The sequence below is a fragment of the Bicyclus anynana genome, chromosome 20 (assembly GCF_947172395.1).
Source record: "Bicyclus anynana chromosome 20, ilBicAnyn1.1, whole genome shotgun sequence".
In the NCBI taxonomy this organism is placed as follows: domain Eukaryota; kingdom Metazoa; phylum Arthropoda; class Insecta; order Lepidoptera; family Nymphalidae; genus Bicyclus; species Bicyclus anynana.
Window position 1 is genome coordinate 3088638 of NC_069102.1, and position 16874 is coordinate 3105511.

Genomic DNA, 16874 nt, shown 5'->3' on the forward strand with positions numbered 1-16874 from the left:
GGTCGACCAACACTGCGCTTTCCGGTGCGGGGTCGCCAATCCAGCACCTTGGGACCCCAACGTCCATCGGCTCTTCGAACTATGTGCTTTGCCCATTGTCACTTCAGCTTCGCGACTCGCTGAGCTATGTCAGTAACTTGATTCGTCTACGGATCTCTAAATAAATACCTCTGGTGAAGTCGGCGTTGGTAACCAAAACAACAGATAGGGTCAGATTTCAAGGACAAACGGCATAGAGTTTGACTACTAAGTTAGAGGCTGAAATCGCCCGGCAAAAGAGTGTGTATCAGCTCCGACGCACGGATGGTGTTTACTCTTTCAGATCGACTGTTTAAATAGGTGTATGTTTCCCCGCAGCATACTCTATGTACGTCTCAATACCGACGCCTGAAAAGTGAAAGGTGCGCAACCGAAGAGCAGCAGGTCGTACGCATCTGCGCGCTGTTGGCGGCAGTGCACGGTGAAAGGTGCGCAGAAGAGTTTGCGCACAAAAAACGTAACGCTGTCATTCGTTCATCGAATTATACTGCCCATTTTTTTCATATTAGGGGGCTTTATATGAAAAAATTATTCTTAAGGAGTAAACGCCATAAAAGATTAGATTAGTATATATTTTTTTTAATTTGTGGGGCGATTTCAGTTTCTACTCTCAGTAGTCAAACTCTAGTTCACTAAAAGGGCTTGATTCAAGTATTTACGGCAGTTATGTAAGTACAACAATGTATTGTTAATACTTAGTTTAGATATTGAGCTCTGAAGTTTTAAAAAAACTTTCTATTAGCAACGACTTTTGTAATAAATACTTTCATCGCTTTTGTCGAGCTTCTTGTATTATGTTTAGTACAATATATGTTACGATTGTTTAATTTATTAAAAAAATAGTTTAATAAAAATAATAAGTTTAGGTAAGTAGAAGTATAAGAGGCTTTGTTTAATAAATTTAATAATAAGAAAATACACAAGGAGGGTTTTTGGAATGCGAGACTTGACCAGAATCTTATCAGGGCCTGTAGTCATGTGGCACGTCGATTCTCTTTCTACAATCGCAGACGCTTAGAAAATTAAAGAATGTATGGGAATGACATTTGCTATCGACAGGTCACGTGAACAAGTTATCAATCGGATCTGTCACTTCCATACATTTTAATAGTTTTCGAAGCGTTAGCGTTTATAGAAAGAGATGTTATCATGTTTGATGATAATGGCGATCCCCCCGTTGTTAGTTTCAGTTTTGGCCACGGGGTCAAAAAACTTTGTGGCACTAGTTTTGTTTCTTTGTAAGCTTTGCTTCAATTGCAGTCTACAAATGGGCCTTGTGTAACTTAGTTTGTAATGTATTGACTGTTGTAAGGTATTATGTTAAATCCTGTATTTGTAATAAATTAATAAGTTGTAAGGTATTATGTTAACCCTCGACCCAAGTAATAATATAACTTGACTTCGTTCTTTATTTCAGTTGGACATTCGCAGAAAATTGCAAAATTGTTTAGTTATTCTAAATCCTCAAGTGGATCTTTCATTCACAGCCTTACATCCCCTGGTCCGTGGACTGGACAATTTATGCTAGATCATTTTAAAGACAAGCTAATATAAACTTTCTATTCTTTTCTTTTCTTTTTTTTTTCTTTTCTTTTCTTTTCTTTTCTTTTCTTTTCTTTTCTTTTCTTTTTTCATTTATTTTCTTTCCTTTCCTTTTCTTTTCTTTGTATCCGGCCTCGTTTCTTTAATTTTCTTAAAATTGGTAAAGTACAATAATTTTGCTAGAATAGGTCGCATAGAATCAGATCGAGGTTACTGCCTTTATCAGATGCTAAGCGTATTTTGTATGTATATAATATTGTGTTATACGAACTATTATATATATAATCTATGGTTAAACACAGGTAACCAAGTCCTTACTACATAACAAAAGTATGGTCGGCTCATTGGAAGGTGCTAACGGAATATAAATTATTAAGTAAATATTAAGATAATTATATGATGGTAACCAGGGTTTTATTATGAAGCATAATTATTGTCAGTCGGGGATGTTTTCTATTCTACTAAGTTGCAAGTATAAGCTAGAATTTAAAAATATAAAAATTGTAAACAAATTAAGTAAGTATTTTAGTGCAATGTTTAATAAACACTGCACAACTAAGTATTATTTAAGTTTACAGAGTTTAAGGAAAAATATAGAACCTACCCATTAATATATTCAGCGTGTTTTATTAAATTGAGATAGTATACCTGGTATAGTAATATTTGATGGAACATGATGATCTACCTGATGGTAAGTGGCAAACTATCGTCTTTAGCAGAACAACATTTCGCAGAGCTTGTAAAGAACACAAATTACAAGGCAGTGTAGAACTTCACTGCCTTTTAGCACTAGAAAACCACGTTATTTGTGAGTGTCACAGGCTATATCTTAACAGGATGAGAATTTTTACTAATAATTTCTCAAAAGAAAGAAAGAAAAGCTCAATACTTAATACTATTAAGCTCAGTACTTAATAGTATTAAGTATTGAGCTTTTCTTTCTTTCTTCGAGGCTATTATCTTAATAGCCTCTAACCAAGGATTCGAACCCAAGACCTCGTGATCCTACGCCACATATGTTAATCACTGGACCAATGAGACAGTCTTTATAATATATATATTACACAATAATTCACACAGTGACTCTAATGTACGTAAACGACCTTTATCAGTTTGGGTTATCAATTCGATTCTGTGCACTTTCCACTGTGGCGAGTACCTACGTACAAAGTAACTGTGCCAAAGGGTAAAGTCTAGATTTATAGACCAAAGTGTCAAAGTCCAGGGTTAAAAACAAAGTATAAAGTCTATACTTTACCCTTAGTATACGTTTTACCCTTAGTTAGTACTGATCAGGCAAATAAATAAGTTTTATAAAAAATATACATTAAGGAACATAAGCTAACTTATCCTAATAACTATACAAATCATACCCACGCAGCCAGTATTCTTGCCACCATTGGCAAGAATACTGGCTGCATTTCCGCGCTGGACAGCCAGGCTGATCCTTTGCGCAAAAAATGAGCCAGCCCTTCTTCACTAGTCGAGGCAACTAACCGTGGTGATATGAAAAATATACTACCTATTTACTTTAGAATAGGCAAGTAAAATAAATTGCAATATAGATTTTGTTCATACAACAACATAAATAGTTCGAATAGTCGATGGACGTTGGGTCCCAAGGTGCTGGAATGGCGACCCCGCACTAGAAAGCGCAGTGTTGGTCGACCCCCTACCAGGTCGACTGACGACATCAAGCGAGTCGCAGGGATTTGCTGAATGCAGGCGGCTCAGTATCGTGATGTTTGGTCCCTCCCTACAAAAGGCCTATGTCCTGCAGTGGACGTCTATCCGCTGATCATATCAGCCGATGGACGTCCACTGCAGGACGATGATAGATTTTGTTTACGTTACATTATACACCTAAAATTGTATTTAAATTAAAAATTAACTCTTCATTGCACCAAGTTTTAGGTGTGCAAATTTAAAATTTTCAGCTGTACCTACTTACCTAATAAATTGCAAAATAATGTTTTTTTATAAATGTACTTAATGTTACTTCATTTTCACCAAGCTATTGTCTTCATCTCTCTTCCAAGAGCCACCTCTCTTCTTCGGATCTCTTTTACAAGATAATGTGGTTTCGTTATTTAGAGCTAGAGCTTAGACCCACCACGTCACTCCAAAGCGGATAGCATTTCACGGTTAGCCATTAAAAAACCGCGAGTAAAATAACCGCATGATGTTATTATTAACATAGTGACACGCCCATATCTTTTAAGATAAGGCAACAAAAATAACTAAGTAAAGCTTTACGCACATAATGCGTAAGTAAGATAACTGTCGTGTTATTACAATTATTATCGCTTGACCCGCGTCGACCCCATAAGTAGGTAATCAATATAATTTTTTGAAATTTAAATGCATATCTAACAATTTTCAATACAAATTGTTCGAAGATTTTTGTACACGGTGGCCATGGTGGCAATTGGTTCTTTTCAAAAACTGCTGTCGCATTTGGGACATTATATCACAATCACAGAATAAACATGATACAGAATGAGTCTGTACAAGCAGCGTGGTGAAGCCGCGTGGTGAAACCCATAAAAAAATCAAAAGTCACGCGTCTCCTTGACAACCGCATATACAAACTTTTTTCATAATTTGTATTTCAAAATATAGCACTAACAACAATTATTACGTAAATTAATATATTTCATAATTAGCAATAAGAAAATACTCCATCTATCTTTAGTTTTTGTGAGAAATTTTTAAAATATATAAAAACACAAGAAGAATATTCTTGAATAATATTGAAAATGACTGACTGCGTCGTTTCGTGTCGTACTGCTCGAGAATGCATTAGTTTTTGAATTTTGTATTTGGTGAGAACACCTTCGTGTTCTGTGCGTTCTATCTGCCTATTAATCTTAAATCTGTAAAAGTAATAAAGATACTTTTTTCTGCCGCTAACTTTAAAAACTCAAATCTAAGATGGCATGAGATGATATAAAAACCAATAACTAAGATGCTGTAATCAATTTCCGCAACTCATATCTGCCTTATTATAGAAACAATAATCATCAAATAAAATACCTACCTAATTATCTTTTTATTATTTTATTTTATTTCAGTGATAGACATTATCTACACATTTATTGTCCCAGATAATAATAAAATAAAAATCTTAGATAATAATAAATATAACAATGTAGGTAGGTAACCTATTATATTATCTTATTTAAAGTAGGTAATATCAGAAAATATGAACCTCACTGAAGAAAGTAGAAAGCGATTGTCTATAATAAAATTCCATAAAGAAAAATCAACTTGGGTCAGCATATAACTTTTTCCAAAAATTTTCTGATTTTCATTTAGTAATATCTGTATCGATTGACTGGTTTTTCATGTGGTTTTCAGTTTTCGCAGTTAATTGCTTTATTTTTGAGGAATCCATCTATCCATCCATCAAATATACAATTGTAGAAAAATGTAAAAGAATTAAGATATCTATACTTATAATAAATCTGTAGAGAGGTCAATAACTTTGTACATGAAATATATTTCCGAAATAACTGTCAGCGGGTGATTATAATACTGATGCCAAAAATGCAATCAGTAAAAATTTTGTCTGTCTGTAGAATGTTCGTTATAGAAACAAAAAACTACTCGATAGATTTTAACGTAACTTTGTACAATTATTCTTCATACTCCTGGGCAGGTATATAGTAGGTATATTTTTATCACGCTACGATCAATAGGAGCAGAGCAATGAAGGAAAATGTTGGTAAAACGTAAAAAGTTACTCCATTACAGCGATATTACTGTAAGGTCTCGATTAAAGAAGTCTAAGGGCGGACAAAGTCGCGGGCGTCCGCTAGTAAGTAATAATGGCTTTCGAAGAATTAAACATCCTCTGCGTGTCACGACACTACTTTGTGATGCAATGATACGCAATGAAGTCTTAAGTGAATAATAGAATCGTCGGTTATTACACGTTAATATCACTGCATTGTGCCTCGGTCAGTGACTGCAGTTCCACATCATTCACAACTTCGGCTATATTTGACTGTTACCTACTTGTTACAAACTTTATGTACAGGGTGCTAGACATAGCATTTTGAAAATGCCGTGGATGTTCTCGTTCCAGCCGAAAAAAGTTCGGCGGTTCTCCTTTTAATCGAAATAATTGCGAGTGCAGATTATTCAACAATAATTGGATGGAGTACACGAGCATTAAGAAACTCTGCTGAGTTCAATGAACTCTTCTAATATAAAAAATATAAACCATATGAAGCCTATAAGAATCTTGAAAAGTGAAAGATACCATGCTGCAAAACATAACGATGCTACGTGGGACAAAAACCGTAAGGTACTTTCCCAGACGAGCTACATGCCTACTCCTCGTTGTTTATAGCACTCCAAAGTTGGCGGCATCAATATTTGTAAGAAACTCTAATAACATAATCTAACGGACAGATAAACCAGTATCCGACGGCCTCTGGTCACGCCTTCGATAACAGCGAATCACATGCAGCCAACGAAGCGATCGCGTGTCACTTGATTAGATACATAGCTACTTTCTTACACGATGTTACATGTCTTATTATTTTATTAATACCATTAATCTATGTTTTACTGTAAGGACGATACACCAGGAGAGATTCGTATATCTATCCTTTGCGATAACTATCTATAGAATTGTATGACATAAAATCATTTCATTCGCATCTTCGACTATCTTGAACTCTAATAACGCGGATACGACTCACCTCAGGTGTTTTTGAAGGTACACTGCCGTATACTTAGTAATGATGTAGCTTACTGTGCTGTTTAGAAGCAACACCATGTTACATAAGGAGCTTGTATACAACATAGGCTATAAGCGTAATAGTGTCGGGTTTGCTACGTAATTTAAGTATGGCGCACCAGGATTTTTTTCTCGGTGTAGGCAATACACAAAATATTTTTTTTCTAGAGTAGATTCTATAGATTAATACTTACCTAACCTAACAATTTTTTTATTTATTTTCCCCCAAGAAAGCGAGCAACGACTACAAGGTAGCCTATATTCTAAAGCCGACACTTAACCTCGGATTTCGATAAGACAATGTTCGGTTGTCACGCCTCCGATAGCAGCGAATCACACGACGGGAACGTATTCGGCGCATGCCAGCCGCTGATGATTACAAACGATATCTATGCTATTTCCATCCAGATCGGTTACTTAAATAATTATATTATAATTATACTACACGTTTTACGATTAAATAAGTTGCGTAAGCTTACTCATCCCTAACTTTACAAATCACGCTGCATTTCTGCGTTGAACAGTCAGGCTGATCCAGCCCTTCTGACAACAATCCAGGCAACTAGCCGCGGAGAAATAATTCGGAGATTTTTTTTGCACTGCGACTCCATGGCATAAGGTTCTTTTTATTCTTTTCCTGGTCCTTTTCCGCACTTGGCCACTAAGGTTTGGCCGTTGTACGTAGGTCCTTTCGGTGCTGGTCCCCGCTGGAGTCACTCCAGCCAACCGAGCTCGCTCCAGAATCCTAGCAGGCCGCCCAGGTCGTCGAACGCCTCGTAGAGTGCTGCTGGGGATCCAATGTGTGCTGCCCGTTGTTCAGATACACCTCTGCAAAGAGGACTGTCGGTTATACCTAGAACGGAAAGGTGTTTATTTAGTGAACAGTGTCCTGTCATTAGTTCCGTAACAGTTTTAAGTTTGCTACGGTTAAGTTCAAGTAGTTTTGTGGTTAAACGTGAATTGAGTCTTGAAAAGCCTGTTTTGTGTGTTTCCATTCATTTGAGTTTGCCTATGACTGATCATGTGACATTCGTGTCTCCTCGTGGCAAAAGGGTCTGGCAATAGGGTCTGACGGCCTCCGTGGCGCAGTGATATGCGCGGTGGATTTACAAAACGGAGGTCCTGGGTTCGATCCCCGGCTGGGCAGATTGAGATTTTCTTAATTTGTCCAGGTCTGGCTGGTGGGAGGCTTCGGCCGTGGCTAGTTACCACCCTACCGGCGAAGACGTACCGCCAAGCGATTTAGCGTTAGAAACCGAAAGGGGTGTGGATTTTCATTCTCCTCCTAACAAGTTAGCCCGCTTCCATCTTAGACTGCATCCTCAGTTACCATCAGGTGAGATTGTAGTCAAGGGCTAACTTGTAAAGAATAATAAAAAAAAAAAAAGGGTCATGTAGAGGGTCATTCTTGTGGCACTTATCGATTTCAGCTGTTTAGTGCGCGATGAACGACGATGCCTAAAACAATTATCGAGGTACTATGTTGTATTGGCAAAGTTTGTTATAGGATGTCAATGTAATTGAATAAGTCAGTACAAGATGATGTAAGTACAGTACTTTTATGCCATATCCCCTTTCCAGTGGACGCCTTGTAGTGGGCAGCTAAAATATATAGTTAATAGCAATACAGTAGGTATGTATATGTTTAGTTCTTTAGGGTCTTTTGATGATCTTAATCAATGATGTTAGAAGAAAAAAGAGGTAGATAGGTAATATGCGGACCGCAAGTGGCACGTTAAAACTATGCTAATTAGCAAACCTGAGCTCAGTCGCCTCTATGTCTCGCGCCGTTGACAACGCCGCTGAAGTAATTTTTGCGTGCCAATTGTAAACATCGAATTTGGTTTATATAACCTATTTTTTTTTTTTTTTTTATTCTTCACAAGTTAGCTCTTGACTTCAATCACACCTGATGGTAAGTGATGATGCAGTCTAAGATGGAAGCGAGCTAGCTTGTTAGGAGGAGGATGAAAATCCACACCCCTTTCGGTTTCTACACGGCATCGTACCGGAACGCTAAATCGCTTGGCGGTACGTCTTTGCCGGTAGGGTGGTAACTAGCCACGGCCGAAGCCTCCCACCAGCCAATCTACTATCTACCTCTTTTTCTTCTTCTTACATCATTGATCTTAATCCTAACCTAACAAGTCACAGAGATTTTCCGTTGGTCTTTCACTATTACTGTAAAGCATCATTGAAACATATTATAGCGGTATAACCCGCGTGGTTCCTATTCCCGTAAGAATACGGGGATATGTATACATTTATATACATTATATAATATATATTATGTATAGCCTTCCTCGATAAATGATCTATCCTCAATAATGGCTATCTAAGATAAAAAGAATTTTTCAAATCGGACCAATCGGTTTCGGAAATTAGCGCGTTCAACCAAACAAACAAACAAACTCTGCGCTTTATAATATTTGTATTGATGTCGTAGTTTTTTAATAATATACAGATAAGACATAGTTATTTTAGGTCGGTATAAAATGAAATAAATATAATGTTTACGTTATAAAACTGCTTCAAATATCTTTCAAGGGTCGATAAACTTCGTTGACTGTAAAAAGATGTTTATGACAAACTTTCATTTGTTTTCAATAAATGGCATGAACTTTTATATCTGATTGGAAAACACAAGTGGAACAATGAAACTACATTGATATCGAAACATTTAATTGAAGCGAGTTTTAAAAATAAACTCTTTCATCGACCTTTAAGAGATGTACCTACCTCAACCTTTTGGTTTGGGCCGAATAAACGCCAGCTCTTGGTTCACCTGACGCATGGATCAATTTGCTATACACAGAGTTAATTTTTTTTTTGGTTTCTGATGACCTGAAGTCTCAAAGACGCCGTAAAAACATAGTCATCAGATATGTCCGAGTATTTACGACGCTTAAAATTAAATTGAAATCAATGTTGCATCACTGAAATGTAAATAATCACGTCATATATTCGTAATATATTATTTACCACTACTATACTTAATAATAATGCGCCATATACTCGTATGTGCGTCACACACCTACACGCAGTATTTTTCTAATTATATACTCGTATATACAAAAATAGATGATGAAAATTTCAACTTAAAAAGCTAAAAATGGTATCCGAGTTCAGGTGATTTATGTTTTCTGGCAAGATTTATGTATTTCGGTTATAAATATTTAGTCATATGGCGAATAAAAATAAAAATATCAAACTCATAAAAAATTAATAAAAATAAATATCATATTCTTATTTAAAAAAATAAATGAAATCGAAGGAGTCTGCATATACAAAATATTTAGATAGAGATGCTTTCTTAGTCAGTTTCTTTTGTAAGTATACAAATTTCAATAATGAAATTGTGGTGGATCGGTTTTCATCTTCACATAGGATTAATAATTTTATGAAAGTAGGTAGGTATTATATTAAAAAAAATTTGAAAAGCCCCAAATGTCATGAAGCTCTCGATAAAGTCATCAATATTCTCTTTCAGTGCGCTTTCATTTGAGACCACACTCGAGTATATTCGCAGACATTCGGTTGTTCTTCCCCACTTTCAACCCTTACAACTTTTAAACGGCTCAACCGATTTTCATCAAACATGTCTTAGAACACTCGCCCGTAAGTCACCTGTGATACATAAAAAACTAAATTGAAATCGCTTCATCCGTTTGCGAGCTATAGTGCCACAGACAGACTGACACGTGAAACTTATAACACACAAAAATACTATAAAGAATCGTATCATCATCAACCCATATTCGGCTCACTGCTGAGCTCGAGTCTCCTCTCAGAATGAGAGGGGTTAGGCCAATAGTCCACCACGCTGGCCCAATGCGGATTGGCAGACTTCACACACGCAGAGAATTAAGATAATTCTCTGGTATGCAGGTTTCCTCACGATGTTTTCCTTCACCGATTGAGACACGTGATATTTAATTTCTTAAAATGCACACAACTGAAATGTTGGAGGTGCATGCCCCGGACCGGATTCGAACCCACACCCTCCGGAATCGGAGGCAGAGGTCATATCCACTGGGCTATCACTGCGCTCTATAAAGAATGATGACTTTAAAATAATAACTATTATCGCTGGTTCTTCTCAACAGAACCTGCTTACTGAACCAATGGTAGAGTATCTACAAATGGTCAAACCTGACGTTTCAAAAGTGCTTGTAAACTAAGTCTTGTAAGTGTACTTGAAATTTTTTGGCTGGTGGGAGGCTTTGGCCGCTAGTTACCACCCTACCGACAAAGACGTACAGCCAAGCGATTTAGCGTTCCGGTACGATGTCGTGTACAAACCAAACGGGGTGTGGATTTTCATCCTCCTCCTAATAAGTTAGCCCACTTTCTTCTTAGATTGCATGATCACATAACATCAGGTGAGATTGTAATCAAGGGTTGTAAAGAATAAAAAAAAATGATTTTTGTATTAACTATCACGATTAAAGACGATTCACGATTATTTAAAATAATAAATATTGCGCCAACATAATTATATTAAAATCTAAATCCTTTAGAATTATTTAATATCATGACGCTGCTTCGGAAGTTATAGATAAGTACATAAATATCTTATTTGATTGATGTAAATCAATTACTGCTTATATCATAACAAACATAATGTTGTGATTTCCTATAGCCGATAATGTTATAATCTATGTCGTCCGAGATTTTCCTTCTTAATGTTATCTACTCTATGTATATACCTACTATCTAATGTATATATATATAGAGGTTAGAAATAATAATCTACTGTATTTAGTACTTGAAGACAGACGTACAAGATGTCGCGCGAAGAATCTATACGAATACTTAGAAAATTTTTCGTTGATATATTCCTAATATCAGCACGTAAGTTCATAATTAAGTTTTTATTTAATTATTCGTGTAATTAGTTTAATTTGCCAACATTTTTTTTTTTGATTAATTAAGTAAATTCAACCAATTATAAAATCAAGATAAAATCTTTTTTAACAAAAAAATTTAACCGACTTCAAAATCACAAAAAAAAACTAAAAAGCGAAAAATAAACTGCATATGTGCTACCTTCTGATTATTTTGAAGACGGTGCCAAATCAGTGACGTATTAGTTAAGCCGTTTCTGAAAGAACCAAGGGAAAGAACTGTCTTTAAATCTTAAACTTTATGATTTAATCGGCTAGCATAGTTTTTAATTTTTAACAAGTTTGATAACCAACCGAGTAAATTTTTCTATAACTGGGGTAAATTTTTCTTATCTTAGACGTTTTGGACTCTTATACTTTAGACTAGATTTTTTTTTAAATAAAATGACAAAATCTTGTATACAAAAACGTTACATTTAAATTTCAGGGTGCCTACTGCAAAGTAACACCTATATCATAGTTTCATATATTTTTTTATCTTAAATAAATATGTCAGCCTTATCGTACCCTAATCATTATAACTTAAAAGAATTATAATTATTAATCTACTTAATTTTAAACCTACGTTTTTAATCAAAGATCTTATACCATCCTGGCTTCCCCAGACGTTGGAAAAGCCAATATTGTATTAAACAAACCTATATCTTTCCTATTTAAGTCAAAATAACGGATAAAGTTTTTTCTTTCCTTTGAATCCATTCCATCAATAAATGTTGTTCCATAGCTTTTAAATCAGACAATAAATCGTTAAAATAAATGAGATTAAAGTAATATAATCATGAGTTTTTTACACCTTCCTTCTATTATCTGACTACGGTAACGAATATATAGGGGGGATTTCAAATGATATCTTCAGTTAGTGTAGAACGCTTGCGTATTGTACTACGATTATCGTCATGACGCGTGAAGACTCTCTTCGTGTTCTTAGGAAGTTTTTCGTTGACTTATTTCTGATATCCGCACGTAAGTAGGTTAGCTTAAATGATATGTTAGCTTAGGAAAACTTAACCATTAATTCAACAGATAAATATCTGGCTTAGTTAGTTAATAATTACATTACTTATTCACTTTGGAGACCGTAGTTACCGCTTGTACTATTACAAATCATCGTGCGCTTTTTCAGTATCTTATTTATTTATTAGTCTTTTTTTTAATTCTTAACACTATTATACAGTATTGAAAATTTAAAAAAAATAATAATAAAATAATCGCGAATAAATAATTGTTAGACTATGCGTCTCTCGTATATATATTAATTTTCACTATATATCTTATCAATATAATGAATAAAGTAGAATTAAAGTTTTTATTTCGTTTTGTAATTAATTCTTAATAATCAATACAAAAATATCACTTTGTTCTTTGTTCCTATGGGTATTATAAATCAAAGTTTTCAGTTATGATATGTGTTTAAATGTTTTCTTTGTTAAGACTTATCTCAGTAAGTAATGTAAGTTGTAATTAATAATAGTACCTAAGGAATTGTAGTTAATCTACTATATTTTTATTTTTTTTTAAATGAAAAGAGGATAAAAATTCAGAAACTCCTGGTTAAACTATCATTAGCGATATTTAATAATGGTTAATAATAATTTGGACAGGAGATTTTTCGTCTTCTCAAGACGAGCAACATTACCTATTATGTACCAGGTACCTACATAAATATCAATTTTTTTTTATTGAGAAACAATACAACAGAACTTAAGCTAAGTTATCCAAATCATACAAATCATGCCCACGTGGAATGGTGGCAAGAATACTGACTGCATTCCCGCGCTGGACAGCCAGGCTGATCCTTTGTACAAAAAGTGAGCCAGCACTTCTGTCACCATTTGAGGCCACTAGACGCGGTGCAATGATTCGAAGAATTTTTTTTGGCATTGCGACTCCATGGCCCAAGGATCTCCACGGCAAAAAGGTCCGAATATGTAACTCTCAGTCAGAGAGGCATACTGGTGCCACTTAATGGTATTGACTTTTTCTGCTGCGGCTCCCGGTTTTGCTGCTGTCAATATCTAAAGTAAACTTAATATTTCAGTGGTGCTATGCATCTACGCTACAAACTCGCTATGGGAGCCCTTCGAGAGAGGCTACTTCTGTGGAGACGAGAGTCTCATGTTTCCATACAAAAATGACACCGTGACCACGCCGATGTTGAGGTTATTTGGACTTGGCCTGCCCATACTAGCTGTGAGTTTTATAGTATTCATAATATCATTCTCATCGTCTAAATATACTTGACATCATCAGTCTGTTTTTTCAGTCTTACTTCAGAGTTAGTAATCTTTCCTGAAGAAGAAGAATTAGGACTTGGACTGTCTCAGATGCTCGAATGCAAGTTAACAGTCTTAAGGTCATATTTTTTGACGTAACGATCACTACCGATGTTAAGGATATTTATTGGCACCACTCTCCGAGGCACGAGGGTGCACCAACTTTCAACCTTGGGGCTTTGATTTTGTTGGGAGAAATAAAATCAATAATTTCTTGGAAGAAATTAAAACTCAACGTTTTTTAGCTGCATCAGAGGCTAATCAATGATCCAATTAGAGAGTTTTTATCCCAGACTGAATCCCTACTCTGCTTATTACAGGAAAACTTCAGGAGGTGCTTTATGTCTTTTTGGCGACATGTGGTCTTGGCGCAATGTTTTTTACGATTGATCACAAGACCAATTTGCAATTATTTTTACTATTCACTTACGTAAACTTACGCGTACTTCTGTTTGTAGTTCTTCCTCTGCGAGTGGGTGTTACTCCGCAAAGAAGTAGACGACCGTCGCATCCTGAGCATATGCATCCCGGCGTGGCTGCGCGGGTTCTACTGCCCCCTGGCTTCGTTCGCCTTCGGCACCTGCTTCATAGAACTCACTACCAATGTCGCTAAGAACGTCATCGGAAGACCTAGGCCGCATTTCTTTGATGTAAGTATTTTAGTAGCTTTTATACTGCCTCATTATTCGTTGTGTCGTTCAGCTTTCGATTTCTTACATCATCCTCTTCACAACAGCCACTACAGAAGGCACTACAGAATCTGCGGTCCCCCTAAACTCGCGTGATCCGCTGATGTCCCCATATGGAGCCTGCAACAATTACACGTTCAGAAAAAAGCTAGTCGATTACGAATCTTTACAGTCTCCTTTTTATTTCATAAGGTCACTATTTTCTTTGTCATCGACATGTATTATGCTTTGTGTTTCACAACGAAAATTAAATTTAATTTTAAACTAAAAACGTCTGTTCTGCATCTTATTTCGGTTGGTTAATCTTCCCATGTTTACTTCTGCCGCCAGCATAATGGTCTGAAGAGCATGGTTGCATAGGCGTATATAGGGTGGTGGGGGTGGGAGGGGCCTGGATTTTTAAAAATTAAATATCACGTGTCTCAAACGGTGAGGAAACCTGAGAAATTCCTTAATTCTCTACGTATGTGAAGTCTGCCAATCCGCATTTGGCCAGCATGGTACACTAAAACCTAACCACTCTCATCCTGAGAGGAGACTCATACTCAATAGTGAGCTGAATATGGATTGTTAATGATGATTATGTCTGCAGCTATGCAAGCCTTCAGTGGACTGCAGCCTGGCAGAATGGCAGAAGCGTTACGTGCAGCCTCACGACTACCACTGCACGGGCGACCAGACCGACAAGTTCACCGACATGCACATGTCCTTCCTCAGCGGACACTCCGCCTGGTCCGCCTTCACCATGTTCTACTTGGCTGTAAGTATGCTATTCAGACTCTTCCACCCCCAAACCAAAGTTTCTTCAAGAATCCCAATACTCTAATAAAAAGAATTAATAAAAGACTACGGCGACTAGAGCCGTGATTGCCAAATGGATATGATCTCTGCCTTCGATTCGGAGGGCGTAGATTCGAATCCGGTCCGGGAAATGCACCTGCAGCTTTTTAAGAAAAGTGTCTCAAACGGTGAAGGTTCATAAAGAAAATCTTGGACCTTGGAATCTTACCCTGCATACCTAGGAATTGTCTTAATTCTCTACGTGTGAGAAGTCTCCCAATCCGCATTTATTTAGCATTGTGTACTAAACTAATTTCTCTCATTATGAGAGGAAACTCGTGCTCAATAGAGAGCAGAATCATCATCACCATTGCATCGTCATTAATAGCCGATAGACGTCCACTGCTGGACATAGGCCTCTTGCATGGACTTCCAAACAAAACGGTCTCAAGCTGCCAGCATCTAGCGGCTTCCTGCAACCCGCTTGATGTTCTCAGTCCACCTAGTGGGGGGTCAACCAAAACTGCGCTTTCCGGCTCGGGGTTGCCATTCCAGCACTTTGGGACCCCAACGTCCATCGGCTCTGTGAACTACGTGCCCTGCCCTTTGCAACTTCAGCTCCGCTACTCACTGAGCTATGTCAGTAACATTGGTTCTTGTGCTGATTTCATTTCTGATTCAATCACACAGAGAAACTTCAAGCATAACTTGCTCGATCGCCCGCTGAGTGACTTTGAGCCTTTTTATAAGGGCCACGTATACTCTCACAGAAACTAGAACTTTAAGTTTTTTTTTTAAAACCTATAAAACCTATCCTCCTTTCAGTTGTACCTCGAGAAGCGCATGGTGTGGCGTGGTACACGCGTGCTTCGCCACTCGCTCCAGTTCGCCGCCGTGATGCTGAGCTGGTTCACAGCGCTGTCTCGTGTCTCGGACTACAAGCACCACTGGAGCGACGTGCTGGCGGGATACTTCCTGGGCATGACCTTCGCTGTGCTCATTGTAAGTTGAATTAAGCCTTAATAGCTGATTCGATATCTGTGTGATCGAATCAGAAATGAGAAGATCCGCAGAAGAACCAAAGTCACCAACATAGCTCAACGAGTTGCGAAGCTGAAGTGGTGATGGGCGGGGTACATAGTCCGAAGAATCGTTCCCAGGGTACTAGAATGGCGATCCCGCACTGGAAAACGCAGTGTTGGTCAACCCTATACCAGGTAGTCTAACGACATCAAGCGTCCAAGGAATTTGCTGGATGCAGACGGCTCAGGATCGTGATGTTTGGCAGTCCCGACAAAAAGCCTATGTAATGCATTGGATGTCCTATGTCCATCGGCTCATATGATGATGATGATGAGCCCACAGATTAGGGACAGACTCAGGACGTCTCAAGAGATAACAATCCTCAAGGGATGATGATGTTTAGTGGTTCACTTCTCCGGAGGATTTTTCGGTTTCGGAGTGAAAAGTTACCTACTACCTACTCGTAAAGGGTTTTATGTGGAATCTGGGTTGCCGCTAGGATTAGTCGGATGTTTGTAACATAATTTTTGTAGCCCGAGAACTACCTAGGACCTCTGTCATCACTGAGCCACTCTCTGTTAGATAAAATAAAGTAGACTTCAATTTAACATGGCCTTTGTTTTTCAGTGGACTTGGGGCACAGATATTTTGGAGCCAAAACGTAAACACCACTCTCTACCTCAGCACGAGTTAAACTCAATACACCACCAGCAAATGGCGGCGCCGGCGTAGCTTTAATTAGTTTTATTAATTAAAATGTAACTACATTAGTTATATTGATTAGTTTTAAAATAGGAATACCTTAGATCTTAAATTATTTGATGTTGTGATATGTGCGAATATAATTGCGAATTGTAAAGTGAAATATGTT

General features: G+C 37.2%; 1 protein-coding gene and 1 long non-coding RNA gene across 3 annotated transcripts in view; both read left to right on the top strand.

Moving 5' to 3' along the window:
* Window positions 1-16874, top strand: part of LOC128199236 (uncharacterized) — a 245669-nt gene that overhangs the window by 145768 nt on the left and 83027 nt on the right. The gene's annotated exons all lie outside the window — the stretch shown is intronic.
* On the top strand, window positions 11086-16796 carry LOC112052776 (putative phosphatidate phosphatase). Of its 2 annotated transcripts, none has more exons than XM_024091993.2 (6): window positions 11086-11185; window positions 13277-13428; window positions 13970-14161; window positions 14793-14960; window positions 15806-15982; window positions 16631-16796. In XM_024091993.2, the coding sequence occupies exons 1-6, from the start codon at window positions 11119-11121 to the stop codon at window positions 16733-16735; spliced, it is 861 nt and encodes a 286-aa protein (XP_023947761.1). In that variant the 5' UTR covers window positions 11086-11118; the 3' UTR covers window positions 16736-16796. The 2 variants fall into 2 exon arrangements, with proteins under 2 accessions (XP_023947761.1, XP_023947762.1); XM_024091994.2 differs by lacking the exon at window positions 11086-11185 and adding an exon at window positions 12069-12201.